General features: G+C 47.1%; 1 protein-coding gene across 1 annotated transcript in view; it reads left to right on the top strand.

Annotated features, from left to right (window-relative positions):
• Window positions 1-18,730, top strand: part of PAPPA (pappalysin 1) — a 231,173-nt gene that overhangs the window by 164,382 nt on the left and 48,061 nt on the right. The window contains exons 14-15 of the mRNA XM_065418793.1: window positions 624-792; window positions 12,144-12,327. Coding sequence (XP_065274865.1) covers window positions 624-792; window positions 12,144-12,327 — 353 coding nt within the window. The remainder of the gene's footprint in view (window positions 1-623; window positions 793-12,143; window positions 12,328-18,730) is intronic.

Below are 18,730 nucleotides of genomic sequence, written 5' to 3'. Positions count from 1 at the left end.
AGGAAGGCAGCAAGTGAAGTGATCTGAAAAGACAGCATAGAACTGAGCTTGTTCTAACTGATAAGAGCTTATCGCTAGCGACATACCTGGAGTTGTGTTCTTTGTGACCTGAGTGTGTTAGTCTCAATCCAGTTCCCCCAAAACAGGTGTCGGCATCACAGAAACACCGGCATTATTGGTATGAGCTGACACTTGTAATTTTAGCAGAGACCAAAGATTGGGTGGTGCCTGGAGCCCGAACAATGTCCCTAAACCTTGAAGATGGTTCTTCTATGGCAAGATTTGGTGGAGCGCTGAAGGGAAGCCTGAGATGCTGTTCGTGTTCTGTGTATCCTGTACAAAAACCAAATGTCATTCTCAAGCATTGACAACCTGGCCCCTTGCACCAGCATTACGTTCACATGCACAAGATCTGTAATGTGCTGCAGGTGTCATTGCCAGCACGCACTCATTCAGCAGGAAGTGTGACAATGGTGCCTACTGTTCCCAGATGATTTTTGCAAAACGAGTTCAGTATTCAAGCTGTGTGACTTATACGTGCTGCCCTGTCAATGAAGCATTTGTCAGTCTAGCATTGTCCTGCAAAAATGAACTAAAGGGGCCATTTCTTGTTTCCTTACTAGCTGTGTCCACTACTCCTGCGAAGCTACTGACTGTCAAGAGCTGCAGATTGAGAATGCTGTGCTGAACTGCACCAGTGGGGAGCTCTACAACGGTGCCCAGTGCAGTGTGAGTTGCAAGATGGGCTACATTCTGCAAGTACAGCGAGATGATGACCTCTTCAAGAGCCAGGTGTGTTGGGGGGTCTCCGAAAGGAGAGATGGGCAAATGTCTGGATAAAATAGGAACTGACCCCCACTTTCATCTACATTTCAAAATTGTTTTCAAACATGCCTCTGCACTTCCTAGTCCCTTCCAGGCTCAGCAGCAGAAATACTGGAACACCATAAGAAAGCCCATTCTCATGGTACAATTCCTGGTCTGATCCAGGAGTAGCACATACCAGGAGTGTCACAAGAAATCCTGTATTCACGCGATTTCCAGGTCACTTTTACAGACCCAGAAAGTTGGAATAGGTTCACAGGAGGTTCTTTATCAGAATAGAAACTTAGGGTGACTGGATGTCCTGATTTTATAGGGACAGTCCCAATTTTTGGGTCTTTTTCTTATATAGGCTCCTATTACCCCCCACCCCATCCCGATTTTTCACACTTGCTGTCTGGGCATCCTATAGAAACTCCAAAGCTTTGGAGGTTCCTCCATCATCACACAGATGATAAAAAGTTGGGTCTTATTGTAGAAAGCCTTTCATGAGAGTATTTCCAACCACCTTACAAAACATTTAGTTGCCCCTCATAAAATGCAAGAGAGAGTGGGTGAGTATTACTACCTTCCTTTGCAGTTGGAGAAATTGAGGCATAGAAAGGCCAAATGGCTCACACAGAATCACACAGGTAATCATTGTCAGGGCTGAAAATAGAATCCAGGTATCCTCATCCGCAGATCTATGCTTGAGCTAGTAGATGACACTCCTTCCCAACAGCCAAACAGCTATAGCAAGATTAGCTAGATCTATAGCTTCTATATGTCTTCTTGTTTGAGAAAGAGGCAATTTTACTCTATAGAAACATGTTCTAATGATGGGTGAACCTCAAATGTTTCTGAAATGTGGATAAAAACCCAAACGTTTAGATGGTTATTCTGGCCTTATCTGATCTTATTAGGTCTGCAAAACTGAACTGTGAATCTCACAAGCACGAGCTTTCTGGTGAGATTTCTGGTGTTTTCTCCTTTGTCTTGGCCTGATAATGTCATAGGCCGCGCCTCTTTTGCAGCATTTCATTCCGTCTGCTTCCAGCCAGAACCTGACAGTGCAGAGATTCACAAACATGAACTACAAGGGGAAAAATGGATCCAGGTTTTTCAGATTCAAAAAACAAAAAAAGTGGTTCAGACTGTGATAAGCCTCCAGTCCCACAAGTGCACGTGTTGGCAGAGAGGGCAAGGGACGGGGGAAACTGTTCATTTGTTTTCCTGTTTAAACAAAACCAACAAGGGGAGGCAACACCATTTAGGAAAGTTTACATTCATTTTGTGCTAGAAATATTTATACTTTGTTCCTGGAAAATCGATGGTGTGTGTTGATAGCATGGCAGAGTGTTCATGTGTGTCACAGGAAGCGTGGCGTGTGTGCGAATACCTTTTAGCAGAAACCCTGGAGAACCCTCCTTGGAATCCTTTTTCCCACCCCCACCCCCAAATACCTGACACTTGCTACAATCTGGTGCATTCCAAAGCCAAACTATTTGCTCTTGAGAAGGATTTTTGTGAGCGCCAGGCATAAGTCATCCCCAGGCAGGGATGCTTTTTCAGTGCCCGGAGAGGGGACTGAACTTCATCAGAGCTGTGAAAACCAGCTTTCCCTGAAGTTTGGGGGGAGAGAGTGAATGTGGGGGCGGGGGAGTTGTCCCATGACTCCCACATTCAGAACGTCCCTGGATTCATGTTAAGTTTGGGGGCAAAGCTTTGGAGTTTTCCTCTTCCCCCATCCCCCCTCCCCATACACTGGTTCCCTCTTTTTAGACCTGTAAAACCAGTCGGGTCCTGCCTGCAAGACCAACAGTGCTTTAGTTAAGGTGTTCCACATGGGCACTTTTTTCTGTGGTAGGGGCAGCAAGCGTGTGTTGCGGGGGATATAAAGGAAAACAGCCACACTCAGCAGCTTGTCTGTATTTGTAAAATACTGTGCTCTTCATAAGATCAATGAGGGGGAGACAAAGTGGAGGGGAATGAGTCAGCCCTTTCAACTCAATTACAAAACAAATACAGGACCCCATGAGCTGGGCCTCTTCCATCTTAATTGGCATCAGCACCAGAACCCTAGCTCCAGCTGAGCATTTTTGCAGACTAGAAAACAAAGCCTCAAACAAGCCTGAATGACTGACCAGGGAAATAGTTGGACTAGATCTTTACATTGAGAACACAGGAATCCACAAACCAAATAAAACAACTACAATTGTTTCACCAACACCATATCACTTAAATGGGTAAAGTCCCTAATGGGGAAGATTGAAGCCAATTATTACTGTATGGTTTTGATCAGAGAACCCTGGTTTCAAAGTGTGCTTCTCCCCCCTCCCCCGCCCCCGAGCATTCAGCACTTGATCTGATTCATATGACACAACGTGAGATGTTAATTCCACTAGCCAAGGAGATTCACTGTCTGCCACAATGCTCTTATCCGAACCCTGATCCACCCCACACTTTGTTCTCAACAATCCTCTCCCAAAGAGCAAAAAGACAAACAAAAAAACCCCCCACCACCCTAGGCCAAAGGTTCTCTGCCTTTGTTATATTCTGTGCATTCATTGTAGTGTAGAGGCCCCAGTTCAGCAGAGTTAAGCATGTGCTTAAGTCCATCCCTCTTCGGCAAAGCACTTAAGCACATGCTTAAAGTTATGCACGTGCTTAGGAGATCTCACCATGCTCCGCACAGGGGTTCTTTATTTCATTGCAGTCAGGTGCTTCAGGCTGGAATTTGGGTTATTTTCACGCAAGAAATAAAATCTCTGAGAAATCCTGGAATTTAATTATCATGGTTTAGATTCCTTTTATTTATTTTTTTCCTTCCTCAGTTGCTTCCCAACTTCCAGTTTCTCTTCTGATGACTGTAGTTTGGAAATAAAATGGGATGTATGGATTGTTGACTATCAATAACCAGTGGACTTTTTTGCCCTGGGTTAGGATGGAATCTCTGTATTTGCAGTGGTTTTTGTGCAGAACTGGAAACATACTCCTCGTGTTCAGCTGAAGGAAACTGGAGAAAGGGAGAAGGAAAGCAGTTTTGCACAAGCTGGTATTCCATAATGTTGGCTAGGGAAGGAAATCAGGCATCTGAAAGAGAGTTGTAAATATCTATAGCCTTCTTGGTGGGAGGGACAGTGAGGACTGCCATACTGATGAAAATGATTGATGATCACACCCTGATTTCAGCTCCAGAGCTGAATTTCTCATAGACATTTCAGAGTGAGGCTTTTTTAGGGACTGAACAGAGAGAATTCCAGGGCAGATTTAAAAAAAAAAAAAGATTTAGGAGCACAAGTACCATTGAAAGTCAATCTCTATCATCCCTTAAACACTTTTGAAAATCTCCATCTCAGTGGCTAAAAACTGTTCAGCCTTTGGGTCTGTGTTGAGTCCCGGTCCTTACCCATTCCTGGGACATGAAGATAAGAACATAAGAACGGCCCTACTGGGTCAGACCAAAGGTCCATCTAGCCCAGTATCCTGTCTACCGACAGTGGCCAGTGCCAGGTGCCCCAGAGGGAATGAACACAACAGGTAATCATCAAGTGATCCATCCCCTGTTGCTCATTCCCAGCTTCTGGCAAATAGAGGCTTGGGACACCATTCCTGCCCATCCTGGCTAATAGCCATTGATGGACCTATGCTCCATGAACTTATCTAGTTCTTTTTGAACTCTGTTATGGTCTTGGCCTTCACAACATCCTCTGGCAAGGAGTTCTACAGGTTGACTGTGCGTTGTGTGAAGAAATACTTCCTTTTGTTTGTTTTAAACCTGCTGCCTATTCATTTCATTTGGTGACCCATAGTTCTTGTGTTATGAGAAGGCATAAACAACACTTCCTTATCTACTTTCTCTACACCAGTCATAATTTTATAGACCTTAATCATATCTCCCCTTAGCCATCACTTTTCCAAGCTGAAAAGTCCCAGTCTTATTAATCTCTCCTCATACGGAAGCCGTTCCATACCCCTAATCATTTTTGTTGCCCTTTTCTGAATCTTTTCCATTCAATAAGTGCTCTATTGAGGAGGGGGGCATCTAAGGGCAAATACAGCAAAGCCATGTTCAGTAAACACAGTGGGTCTCTAACTTTTGTCCTGGTGACCCTTTTCACATAGCAAACCTCTGAGTGCGACTCCCCCTTATAAATGAAAAAGACTTTTTAATATATTTAACACTGTTATAAATGCTGGAGGCAAAGCAGGGTTGGGGGTGGAGGCTGATAGCTCACGACCCCCCATGTAATGACCTTGCGACCCCCTGAGGGGTCCCGATCCCATTTGAGAACCCCGGAGTAAACAGAAGTGGAGCAGTGGCACGGCTATTTACTGTAACTGTCTCTCAACCTCACTTAACCATATCGACGACAAAAGAAGCTCTGTGTGCTGATGGGGGCTAAATTCTCAATGCCCCTTTTCCCACATAGGGCCGTTTTAAATTACCCATTACATCCGTTTCTTCCTCTAGCCATATTTCATTTTGTCCCACCTTTCTTTTCCTCCCATCTTCATCTCTCTTGTTCTTCTTTTCCTCCCTCCTCTCTTCTTCTTTCATTACCTTTCTCCTCCTCCCCCTTCCCCCATCCCTTTTTTTGTCCTTCCTTCCCTAAAAGCCCCAGTCGCTTGGTTATTTGTTGTCATCTCTCCTTCTGGATGCCACTGCTGCTGCTGCGGTTGCGAGGTATTACTTAAAACCCAGCAGCTCCTTAGTGTTGTGCAAAGGCATCATCAATCATGCCAGGCAAAGAAAGCACAGTTCATGTGGGTTCAATTAGCGGCACAGTAAGTGGGCAGCAGTGGAAGAGTACTTAGAGGAGAGCACACAGCTGTTCATTTTTAAGCAGAGGAAACTTCACACGTGAAACGGCTCTTGAAGAAGGAGCAGTCAGATCTCGGGCAGAGGGACGGGGACGTGGAGTCTCACAAGCTGTCAGAAGTCCCAGGAAACAACTTTTATGACACTGGCTGAGTTTTAGTTCCTTTCATCTGCACCAGACACTGGGTGACTGTATTTCTTTCTTTTTTTTCAGTCTCTCCCTACATAAGGCTCATTTTGGAAGGCAGAGGAGTGAGGGAAGCAGGTGCTGGGGATGTCAGTCAGAGCAACACAAAGTGCCCAAAGTGACAGCTAATAAACCCCAGGCAAAAGCCAAGTGCTGCACAGGTGCTGCCTTGGGCTGTGGCCTTGACAGGTCTCACCAGCTAAGCAGGCTTGGGCCAGGTCAGTACTTTAATGGGAGAGCTGCAAGGGAAAGCATGGGTGCTTCTGGCTATGATGCAGCTGATGATTCAGGGGGTGGTGCTGCTTCCTCTGAGGCAGCACTGATTAATGACCCACTGTGGAATTAAGGAATGCTCTGCCGCTGGATCTGCCATCTTTTGGATGAGGTCCTGGCCACCTGTGGCCTTCACAGAGCCTTTAGCACATTTTGCAAAAAGAGGGCTGTGAATGCTGGCTCCCTGGATACATTTACTCTAACTCTGGCAATCTGAATTCCCCTGCACATTGAAACGAGTAAGTTAGCTTTCACTTTCCTTTCCTGAAAGCCATGACTGTAATGTTCTGCCACAAAGGTATGTGCATTTCAGTATTCATTAAAGTGACGATGGTAGATGATCAGAATGCTTTAAAGAGTGCAGTATCAATGACCTTGAAAACCAAGAGCCCCCACCATACCATTTAGGGAACATATTGCTTGAGAAGCCAATGATCGCACACTCTGATACGTTATTTTTCTACAATGGAACAGTCTTTTGATTAGGATGTGCACTGGCTGAGGGGTTTGAAGTATTCTAGTGGTTCTTCTTATCCTGAAGAGGATGATCCTCCAGGTCTGGGGAAGTTCCACTGGAGGGAAGCCTTGGGCCAAATGCAACAAGAGACTGAATTTTCCTGTTACACAGCAGAGAATGATCATGCCATATCAGGATACAGGACAGAGGCAGCGATACGTGCAGAATAAGTGCACTGCTGACAAGTGGTGTCTTCTAAGCTACAGGGCAATAACCCAGTCACTTACCATTTCCCCCAGGCTGCAGCTGGTTGCCCCTATGCTATTGGACTAATATACAACACAACTACTGCTGAAGCCCTTCAGGAATTGCTAGCTAGTGCCGTGCGCACTTGACTACCTCTTGAGTGGGCCTGCATAAATGTATAACACCTGGGCTCGAGTTTCTCTATTATTTCCCTGTTTGTGGGAGCAGTTCAAGGTGTTCAGAACATGTTTTTAACCCTCTGACTGGTCTGGGGCCTGGTTAATGAAAAGATTCTTTAAATACATTAGGAGCCAAGAGAAAGAGAAAGGAAAGTGTAGATCCTCTGCTTAGTGGGGAAGAGCGATAATAACAGATGACATCAAGAAGGCTGAGGTGTTTAATGCCCATTTGGCTTCAGTCTTCACTAAAAATGATAATGGTGACCAAATACTCAGCAGAATTAATATTAACAACAAGGGGGAAGGAACACCAGCCAAAATAGGGAAAGAACAGGTTAAAGAATGTTTAGATAATACTTAAGGAACTAGCGGAAGCAATTAGTTAGTGATTATCTTTGAGAACTTCTGGAGGATGAGTGAGGTCCCAGAGGGCTGGAAAAGGGTAAACATACATAGGAGCTATCTTTCAAATGGGGAACAAAGAGGACCTGGGGAATTACAGACCATTCAGCCTAACTTAAATACCTGGAAAGATCCTGGAAGAAATTGCTAAACAATCAGTTTGTAAGCACTTAGAGAGTAATAGGATTATAAGGAATAGCCAGCATAAATTTGAAGAACAAATCAAGCCAAACTAACCTAATTCTCTTCTTTGATAGCTTTACTGGCCTACTAGATGTGGGGAACCAATAGACGTGATATACCTTGATTATAGTAAGGCTTTTGACACAGTCTCATGTGACATTCTCATAAGCGAACTAGGGAAATGTGATGTAGATTAAATTACTCTGAGGTGGGTGCACAATTGGTTGATATACCGTACTCCAAGAATAGTTATAACTGATTCACTGTCAAATTGGGAGGGTGTATCTAGTGGAGTCCTGGAGGATTCAGTCCTGGGTCCAGTACTATTCAATATTTTTATTCATGACTTGGATAATGGAGTGGAGAGCACGCTTCTAAAATTTGTGGATGACACCAAGCTGGGAGGGGTTGCAAGCACTTGGAGGACAGGATTGGAATTCAGAACAACCTTGACAAATTGGAGAGTTGGTCTGAAATCAACAAGATGAAACTGAATAAAGACAATCACAAAGTACTACACTTACAAAAATCAAACGCACAACTACAAAATGGGGGATAAATGGGAAGGTGGTCAGATTGCTGAAAAGGATCTGGGGGTTATAGTGTATCACAAATGGAATACGACTCAACAATGTGATGCAGTTGTGAAAAAAAGGCTAATATTCTGGGAGATTGTCATGGGTTACACTACTCATCACTGGGGTGCCTCCTTGCAGCTGTGTCTGGGGAATAGCTCTGCCCAATCTGATGCCCCCTTCTGTGTCTTGCTCACGCTATAGCTCTTTTCATGTTCCAGGAGTTGCAGTGCTTCCTCTTTATGAGGTAGGATACTCCCTCTTCGTGGCTAGGCCCTCCAGCCAGGTCTCTGTGTTTTCCCCTTCCAGAGAGTCAAAGTCTTACTGGACTGGCTGATCAGGTATCCTACCCAGCAGTCCTCCAATCCAAGGCAATAAAACTTCCCCAATGGCTGGTAAGAGAACCCGGGCCCACCCACTACTCCAGGTTCCAGCTTAGGAATCCTTGAATCAGCGACCAATGTCTGTACCATCCCAAAACTTGCTACTGTTTCCCTGAGCCTTTTCCTACTCCACCCCATAAGTTTTCTGCTCCACCACCCTTGTGGGTAAACCCATCCTTCAGGGCCAGGATCCCAGGGCTTCTGTCTCCTCCGTTCCCTCTGTAAGTCCAGAGAGTGACTGCAGGCTTCCACACTACAGCCCCCTGTCTGTTGCATACGTCCTGGCTTTATACTAGCCCCACCTGCTCCCTGCTCAGCTGGACTCCATCCTTATCAAGCCTAACTCTCCCTCAGGTGTGGCTTGTTGGGTTATTTAACCCCCTGTGAGCCGCATTAATCCTTTTCAGGAGCACCATGTATAAGCTACACTGCATAATTGTCCTGCTCTACTGGGTACTAGTGAGGCCTCAGCTTGAGTCCTGTGTCCAGTTCTGGGTGCCGCACTTTAGGAAAGATGAGGATAAATTGGAGCGAGTCCAGAGGAGAGCAACAAAAATGATGAAAGGCTTAAAACATGTGACCTCTGAGGAAAGGGGGGGAAAAATGGGAATGTTTAGTCTTAAGAAAAGAAGGCCGAGCGGGGACCTGATAACACTCTTCCAATATGTTAAGGGCTGTTATAAAGTGGACAGTGATCAGTTGTTCTCTGAAACTAGGACAAGAAGTAATGGGGTTAATCTGCAGCAAGGGAGATTTAGGTTAGATATTAGGAAAAACTTTCTAACTGTAAGGGGAGTTAAGCTGTGGAACAGGCTTCCCAGGGAGGTTGTGGAATCCCCCTCATTGGACGTTTTTAAGAACAGGTTGGAAAAACACCTGTCAGGGACAGTCTAGGCTTTCTTGGTCCTGCCACAGCACAGGGGCCAGGACTTGATGACCTCTCGAGGTCCTTTCCAGGGCTACATGTCTATGATTCTATTGGAGAGGCTGTCTCTTCCCCTATATCCTCTCCCAGAAGCAAAGGTCAACTGGGAAGTTCTTGAAGTTGGTTACTAAATTAGAACACCCCATACCCAGCAGCTCCTTTGGGATTCGCTTCCCTGGGCCTTCTATCAGAGCCTGAGTCTAGTGCCCTTCAGGGCACAGTGCAAGAGGCAGGTATTTGGTTAGGCATGTGATTAACAGCTTTTATTTTGGGTTTTAATCTCTGAAATTGACGTGCCGAGCAGCCATGGCCACAGGTTCTATGGAAATTAGCAGATAATAATAATGTTTCTTATGGGAAACAGTGGCTTCCGCTCACCATGGAGCCACGCAGCCCGGAGTGCAAAACCACCTGCTGCATTGGGAAAGCAGGGAAGACTGCATGTGATGTCTCCCTGGTCTTTAGAGGTGACAGGCCTAATTTTCAGAAGCCCTGAACACTCACTCTGACTGAGACATGGAATGGGAGCTGGAGTTACTCAGCCTCTGAATCAGGCCCTGAACTCCTTCATTAACCTCTGTGTTGTCCAGTGAAAATAATGGAAATCTCAGTGGTTGAGAAATGCCCAATTTCTACTTCTGCTCTAAGGACTGGACCAGAACAGGCAAGAGGGGTGCGTGGGGATGTTACATACCTGAACATTCATCTTGTCACTTTTCTTCTATGGAGTTTCACACCATAAAACAACTTTCCTGTAGTACAGACATCTCCAAGTAACTTTCTATCTGTAGTCTATAAGCAATTAAAAAATGGTGCAGACAATTTGGAAAGCAATGAGGATAAAGTTCCTGGGAAACACATCCTCTGAAAGTGATGTCCATAATGTTACTTTGCCTTAGGCTCTCCGTGGATACGCTCTGGATCAATAGGAATTTGTTTTGTTTTGTTTTGGTCAACAATGCTTCCTATTTAAAGAAACTTGGTGACCTGGAAAAGGGGTTTTGTGCCCACTTGGGAAGTCTCCAGTCTGTGGGACTGCTTTTTCCATTCTGAATACAACCATATATCAAAGGGAGACAGGTTCGAACGTCTGTTGAAACCATTAGGGTGTTTTGGCAAAAGGGAATTCCAGGTCCCTTTGATGTGTGCTAGAAAAATTTCCCTTGCTTTTATAAACCCAGATCAATGCTTGGCATTGCAACTCTCCTGTGACTGTGCCAGCCCTGAATAAAAATATCCCCTGGAGGGACAGGACTGCTACAGTTCAGGCAGATTTCTGCAGGTATCTTTTCTTTCCTGCTCTAGCTACCTCTTGCTTTTTGGTCTCTTACATCTCTCTTATTTCTCCTCTCCATCCCACTCTATGTTCTGCTGCAAGGAATCATACTCTTGGACTGGCCTTCACTGGTTTCTAACCATGTTGCTTTAAAAAAAATTAAAATATTGGCTGTGTTATTTGTTCTGTTGTCTTCACCCTTACCTGTCTGTACTTTGTAGTAAATTCATAGTTTTAGCAATGGAAGGATGGCTCCCTCACTTTCTATCTTCTCTGCTATCTAGGGTTTCTGGATATCTGATTCATCTCTGCGGGACATTCCTGCAAGCCACTAAAGGATGGTCTTGTGGCCCAGGCACTAGGTGGCATTCAGGAGATCTGAGTTGAATTTCCAGCTTTGCCACAGAGTCTCTGTACACACTTTGCCAGGTGTGACCTTTCTGTGCCTCTGTTCCCCCATTATGGGGATAAAAATATTGCCTTGTCTCTTACCACAGTGGGGCCATGATTCCATTTGGCATCTCTAGGCCCTGCCGTAGTACAAGTAAATAATAATAGCCACAGTTAATGGATGACAGTGTTATTAGAGTAACTGTGAGCATCTCCAGGAAATGGAACACAAAGTGCAATACCTAATATATGGAGATATACCCATCTCATAGAACTGGAAGGGACCCTGAAAGGTCATCAAGTCCAGCCCCCTACTTTCACTAGCAGGACCAAGTACTGATTTTGCCCCCGATCCCTAAGTGGCCCCCTCAAGGATTGAACTCATAACCCTGGATTTAGCAGGCTAATGCTCAAACCACTGAGCTCTCCCTCCCCCTAATGGATGAGTCTAATGGATTCCTCCCTTACCTTGGACCTTGGGTGCCAGAGCACCTCACAGCTTGATCTGCAGCCTTGTCCTGGGTCAGGCACAGCGGCTGTTTCACAGCACATACAGCCGCACCTAAGGAGTGGAAGTGAAGAAGAGATTCACATCCGGTGGAAACTGGAGAGTGAGTTGAAGTTGGCAAACAGGAATAACTGCAGTTCACATTCAGCCGGATACAAGGGTTAACATCCTAGTAGCAGAAAAATCACCAAAGGTTCTATAACAACCACAGGTTATTAGGACTTCCCTTCGAAGTCCCATCACCAGCAACACAGCACTTCGGGGGCCCTGGTTTGGTGCTAACTCAGAGGGGAAAATATCTTCTATTGACTCACTGACACCATTTCCTTAACATCTCGATGCTCTTTGGAAGCCTCCGACCCAAGCGCTGATGATCAGGCTCGATGATTGGCTTGTGAGACCTGATAGGATAGCAAACATGAGCAGTGGTTAGGCTGTGGGTGGCTCTTAGTGGGTACTGGGAGCTTATTTGGTTATTTTTAGGTTTGATCTTTCCCCTGCTGGCTGTCATGTCTTTGGCCATGTGTCTCTTTCAGCTGGAGTCCAGCCTCACCATGACTTGCACGGACGGGAAATGGAACAAACAGGTGGCCTGTGAACCGGTGGACTGTGGCATTCCAGACCAGTACCATGTCTACCCAGCCACGTTCAACTGCAGCGAGGGTACCACCTTTGGAAAGAAATGCTCCTTCAGTTGCCGACCTCCGGCCCTGCTGAAAGGTACAGAGGGCATTTTGCCGCAAGTTAAGGTTCAGTCTGTAAAAGACACAGACAAGTCATTATTATTATTATTATTATTATTATTATTATTCCATGGGGTTGAAGCATGAAAAAGAATGAGGGCAGAAAGTTACCCGCCAGGTTTTATTGATGCTGGAAGTTAATTTCCCCTCCTCTTCCTGTATGTTGTGAGGGTTTATTTAATACCTTGTCCCTTGATGACTGTGGGCTGGGAACTATAATGAAAGCAAAAATTGCCTCCATGAAATCAAAACTTTAAAAAGTAATAGGAATAAATAGAATCAGAGCAGTGACTCCTTCAGGCTGGCTCCCCTCACTGGGAGGGAGAAGAGGATGTTTAATGCCATCAGTGAAATGTAAAGCTGACATCTCTTCCTGGGGTGTGCGGGGAGAGTCAGGGGAAGGTGTTTATAAACATAGGGTGGGATTTTCAAAATGCCTAAGTTACTTAGGAGCCTAAGTCCCATTTTTTAAAATGACATGGAAACTTAGGAGTCCAAATCTCAGTGAAATTCAATGGTACTCAAGCTCCTAAATTCCTGTGTCACTTTTGAAAATGGGACATAGGCTCCTAAGTCACTCGGGCACTTTTGAAAATTTTGCTCCAGCACCAGCATGAGTCTCTTCATCATCTCTTGGGAGAGCTGTGACTTATGTAGCTGGGAGCGCTTTGTTAGTTCATTCTGAGCTACGTGAGGAGAGTCCAAATCAAGGGCCAGTTTCTGAAACCTTTACTCATGTCGAATAGCACCTTATTCCACAAGTGGTCCCGTTGACTCCTAGTAGACTAGCAAAGTGGTACTCATTGTGAGTAAATATCACAATCCAGCCTGACAAAAGGAAACCTCTGGGCATTGATTATTATTACTGCCATCTAAAGAAATCCTCAAAAGTTTTCATCAGGCTCACACATGCCACGCAGCCAGAAGCTGTACAGAGGGCTTTGTCTGGAATGAGGAAGGAGAGGAGATTCCTCAGAGCAGATGGCAAGACTGTTAGACGTAAACAGTGAAAGGAACAAAAACACCCCCAAAAACCCTTCTAAGTTACCCAGAATGTTCTGCAGGGGCTGAATCCTGAAGAGGTGCTGAGCACTTGTAACTCCTTCCAACTTTGGTAGGAACTGCTGATGTTCAGAAGCTTTCAAGATTTGACCCTGTGTCAATATAGAACATTGGGGAATCTCAGGATTCGTCTCTCTTGTTCACTGAGGTACATTTGGTCTGCCTTTGCGTCCGCACCCCTGTGAGGGGGGTGCTGCTAGATGGATCACTGGAGCAGATGTCCCAGATGTGATCTCAGCTCCATCTTTTACTTTTTCCTTCCTGCCCCCATCAAGCACAGTAATTAGGGGTGGACCCAAGTGGGGATTCTAGCTCTAAACCCCTTCAGACTTTAAGGAACTTCATTGGATGAAACCCAATCAAAACACTGCATCTGAACTTTGGAGAGTTCAGAGCTTATGATTTTGGCCCAGTTCATCTCATAATCTAAGACGGGGCAGGCAAACTTTTTGGCCTGAGGGCTGCATCGGGTTTCCTAAATTGTATGGAGGGCCGGTTAGGGGAGGGGGTTGTGGCTCAGCCCCCAGCTCCGATCTCCCGCCCCACCCCGGGACTCCTGCCCCATCCAACCCCCCCGTTTCCTGACGGCCCCTCTGGGACCCCTGCCCCATCCACACACACCCCCCCGCTCTCTGTCCCCTGACCACCCCCGGACCCCCGCCTAGGGTGACCAGATGTCCCGATTTTATAGGGACAGTTCCGATTTTGGGGTCTTTTCCTTATATAGGCTCCTATTACCCCCCACCCCCGTCCCGATTTTTCACACTTGCTGTCTGGTCACCCTACCCCCGTCCCCCCATCCAACCCCTCCTCTCATTCCTGACAGCCCCCCTGGGGACCCCTGCCCCATCCAACCACCCCTTCTCCCTGTCCCCTGACTGCCCCTGGAACCCCTGCCCCTGACTGCCCCCCACCGCCCCATCCAACCCCCCCCTCCTTCCTCACTGCCCCCCCGTGACCCCTGCCCCCATTCAACCCTGTTCCCACCCCGACCCCTATCCACACCCCCACCCCCGACCACCACCCCGAACTCCCCTGCCCTCTATCCAACCCCCCCTGCTCCCTGCCCCCTTGCCGCGCTGCCTGGAGCACCAGTGGCTGGCGGCGCTACAGCCACTGCCATCACGCAGCACGGAGACCGGGTCAGGCCAGGCTCTGCAGCTGCGCTGCCCCAGGAGCTCACAGCCCCACTGCCAGAGCATTGCGCCGGTGGCGGAGTGAGCTGAGGCTGTGGGGAAGGAGGAACAGCGGGGGAGGGGCCGGGGGCTAGCTTCCCGGGCCGGGAGCTCGGGGACTGGGCAGGACGGTCCCGCGGGCCGGATGTGGCCCGTGGGCCGTAGTTTGCCCACCTCTGGTCTAAGATGATGCACTGAATATAATGGTCCCCGGGGCTTTTGAACATCCCAGAGTTAAGTGGACACACTGATTGAAGCACAGCTGAGGATCTGGCCCCTGAAATGTTGTCAGTGCCCAAATGGGGCATGTTTCCTTGCTCTGTCTTCTTCTTTCCCATGTCTCCTCTGTTTCCTATTCCAGTCTCCCCTTTATGCTCCTTCCCTTTATTTTTAATGGCAGCGGAAGACTTCAGCCTCCCACCTCCCATTGGTGCATACTCAATTCCCTGAGGGATCTTTTATAATAATAATAATAATATATGGAGATAACTTATCTCCTAGAACTGGAAGGGACCCTGAAAGGTCATCAAGTCCAGCCCCCTGCCTTCACTAGCAGGACCAAGTACTGATTTTGCCCCAGATCCCTAAGTGGCCCCCTCAAGGATTGAACTCATAACCCTGGGTTTAGCAGGCCAATGCTCAAACCACTGAGCTATCCCTCCCCCTGATCCTCTTCTCTCCTGCTACCATCCTCCTTCCCAGCTCTCAGCAAATCCCACCCTGTCCCCTTCTCTTCTGCCTTCCTTGCCTGGGTCTACTAAATGTTACTCCCTAAAGTAACACATTCTGCTCCTTTCTTTCCTCCTGCTATTGCCTTCCTTTCCCTGATGAGTGCCTATCCCAACTTCCTGCTGCTTCTGGAGTCCTCACCACTGCAATCTCTACCCTTCTCACCACTGCCTGGTCTGATCCTGTCATAGAATCATAGAATCATAGAATATCAGGGTTGGAAGGGACCTCAAGAGGTCATCTAGTCCAACCCCCTGCTCAAAGCAGGACCAATTCCCAACTAAATCATCCCAGCCAGGGCTTTGTCAAGCCGGGCCTTAAAAACCTCCAAGGAAGGAGACTCCACCACCTCCCTAGGTAACGCATTCCAGTGCTTCACCACCCTCCTAGTGAAATAGTGTTTCCTAATATCCAACCTGGACCTCCCCCACTGCAACTTGAGACCATTGCTCCTTGTTCTGTCATCTGCCACCACTGAGAACAGCCGAACTCCATCCTCTTTGGAACCTCCCTTCAGGTAGTTGAAGGCTGCTATCAAATCCCCCCTCATTCTTCTCTTCTGGAGACTAAACAATCCCAGTTCCCTCAGCCTCTCCTCATAAGTCATGTGCTCCAGACCCCTAATCATTTTTGTTGCCCTCCGCTGGACTCTTTCCAATTTTTCCACATCCTTCTTGTAGTGTGGGGCCCAAAATTGGACACAGTATTCCAGATGAGGCCTCACCAATGTCGAATAAAGGGGAACGATCACGTTCCTCGATCTGCTGGCAATGCCCCTACTTATACAGCCCAAAATGCCGTTAGCCTTCTTGGCAACAAGAGCACACTGTTGACTCATATCCAGCTTCTCGTCCACTGTGACCCCTAGGTCCTTTTCTGCAGAACTGCTACCTAGCCATTCGGTCCCTAGTCTGTAGCAGTGCATGGGATTCTTCCATCCTAAGTGCAGGACTCTGCACTTATCCTTGTTGAACCTCATCAGGTTTTTTTTGGCCCAATCCTCTAATTTGTCTAGGTCCCTCTGTATCCGATCCCTACCCTCTAGTGTATCTACCACGCCTCCTAGTTTAGTGTCATCTGCAAACTTGCTGAGAGTGCAGTCCACACCATCCTCCAGATCATTAATAAAGATATTAAACAAAACCGGCCCCAGGACCGACCCTTGGGGCACTCCGCTTGAAACCGGCTGCCAACTAGACATGGAGCCATTGATCACTACCCGTTGAGCCCGACGATCTAGCCAGCTTTCTATCCACCTTACAGTCCATTCATCCAGCCCATATTTCTTTAACTTGGCGGCAAGAATACTGTGGGAGACTGTGTCAAAAGCTTTGCTAAAGTCAAGGAATAACACATCCACTGCTTTCCCCTCATCCACAGAGCCAGTTATCTCATCATAGAAGGCAATTAGGTTAGTCAGGCACGACTTCCCTTTGGTGAATCCATGCTGACTGTTCCTGATCACTTTCCTCTCCTCTAAGTGTTTCATAATTGATTCCTTGAGGACCTGTTCCATGATTTTTCCAGGGACTGAGGTGAGGCTGACTGGCCTGTAGTTCCCCGGATCCTCCTTCTTCCCTTTTTTAAAGATGGGCACTACATTAGCCTTTTTCCAGTCATCCGGGACCTCCCCCGATCGCCATGAGTTTTCAAAAATAATGGCTAATGGCTCTGCAATCTCATCCGCCAACTCCTTTAGCACCCTCGGATGCAGCGCATCCGGCCCCATGGACTTGTGCACATCCAGTTTTTCTAAATAGTCCCGAACCACTTCTTTCTCCACATAGGGCTGGTCACCTTCTCCCCATATTGTGCTGCCCAGTGCAGCAGTCTGGGAGCTGACCTTGTTTGTGAAGACAGAGGCAAAAAAATCATTGAGTACATTAGCTTTTTCCACATCCTCGGTCACTAGGTTGCCTCCCACATTCAGTAAGGGGCCCACACTTTCCTTGACTTTCTTCTTGTTGCTAACATACCTGAAGAAACCTTTCTTGTTACTCTTAACATCTCTTGCTAGCTGCAACTCCAAGTGTGATTTGGCCTTCCTGATTTCATTCCTGCATGCCTGAGCAATAGTTTTATACTCCTCCCTGGTCATTTGTCCAATCTTCCACTTCTTGTAAGCTTCTTTTTTGCGTTTAAGTTCAGCAAGGATTTCACTGTTTAGCCAAGCTGGTCGCCTGCCATATTTACTATTCTTTCTACACATCGGGATGTTTTTTTCCTGCAACCGCAATAAGGATTCTTTAAAATACAGCCAGCTCTCCTGGACCCCTTTGCCCTTCATGTTATTCTCCCAGGGGATCCTGCCCATCTGTTCCCTGAGGGAGTCAAAGTCTGCTTTTCTGAAGTCCAGGGTCCGTATTCTGCTGCTCTCCTTTCTTCCTTGTGTCAGGATCCTGAACTCGACCATCTCATGGTCACTGCCTCCCAGGTTCCCATCCACTTTTGCTTCCCCTACTAATTCTTCCCTGTTTGTGAGCAGCAGGTCAAGAATAGCTCTGCCCCTAGTTGGTTCCTCCAGGACTTGCACCAGGAAATTGTCCCCTACACTTTCCAAAAACTTCCTGGATTGTCTGTGCACCGCTGTATTGCTCTCCCAGCAGATATCAGGGTGATTAAAGTCTCCCATGAGAACCAGGGCCTGCGATCTAGCAACTTCTGCTAGTTGCCAGAAGAAAGCCTCATCCACCTCATCCCCCTGGTCTGGTGGTCTATAGCAGACTCCAACCACGACATCACCCTTGTTGCTCACACTTCTCAACTTTATCCAGAGACTCTCAGGTTTTTCTGCAGTTTCATATCGGAGCTCTGAGCAGTCATACTCCTCTCTTACATACAACGCAACTCCCCCACCTTTTCTGCCCTGCCTGTCCTTCCTGAACAGTTTATATCCATCCATGACAGTACTCCAGTCATGTGAGTTATCCCACCAAGTCTCTGTTATTCCAATCGCATCATAGTTCCCTGATTGTGCCAGGACTTCCAGTTCTCCCTGCTTGTTTCCCAGGCTTCTTGCATTTGTGTATAGGCACTTAAGATAACTCATCGATCGTCCCTCTTTCTCAGCATGAGACAGGAGTCCTCCCCTCTTGCGCTCTCCTGCTTGTGCTTCCTCCCAGGATCCCATTTCCCCACTTACCTCAGGGCTTTGGTCTCCTTCCCCCGGTGAACCTAGTTTAAAGCCCTCCTCACTAGGTTAGCCAGCCTGCTGGCGAAGATGCTCTTCCCTCTCTTCGTTAGGTGGAGCCCGTCTCTGCCCAGCACTCCTCCTTCTTGGAACACCATCCCATGGTCGAAGAATCCAAAGCCTTCTCTCCGACACCACCTGCGTAGCCATTCGTTGACTTCCACAATTCGACGGTCTCTACCCAGGCCTTTTCCTTGCACAGGGAGGATGGACGAGAACACCAC

The sequence above is a fragment of the Emys orbicularis genome, chromosome 18 (assembly GCF_028017835.1).
Source record: "Emys orbicularis isolate rEmyOrb1 chromosome 18, rEmyOrb1.hap1, whole genome shotgun sequence".
Taxonomy (NCBI): domain Eukaryota; kingdom Metazoa; phylum Chordata; order Testudines; family Emydidae; genus Emys; species Emys orbicularis.
The sequence above is the reverse complement of the archived record's forward strand: the minus strand, read 5'-3'. Positions and strand labels throughout refer to the sequence as shown.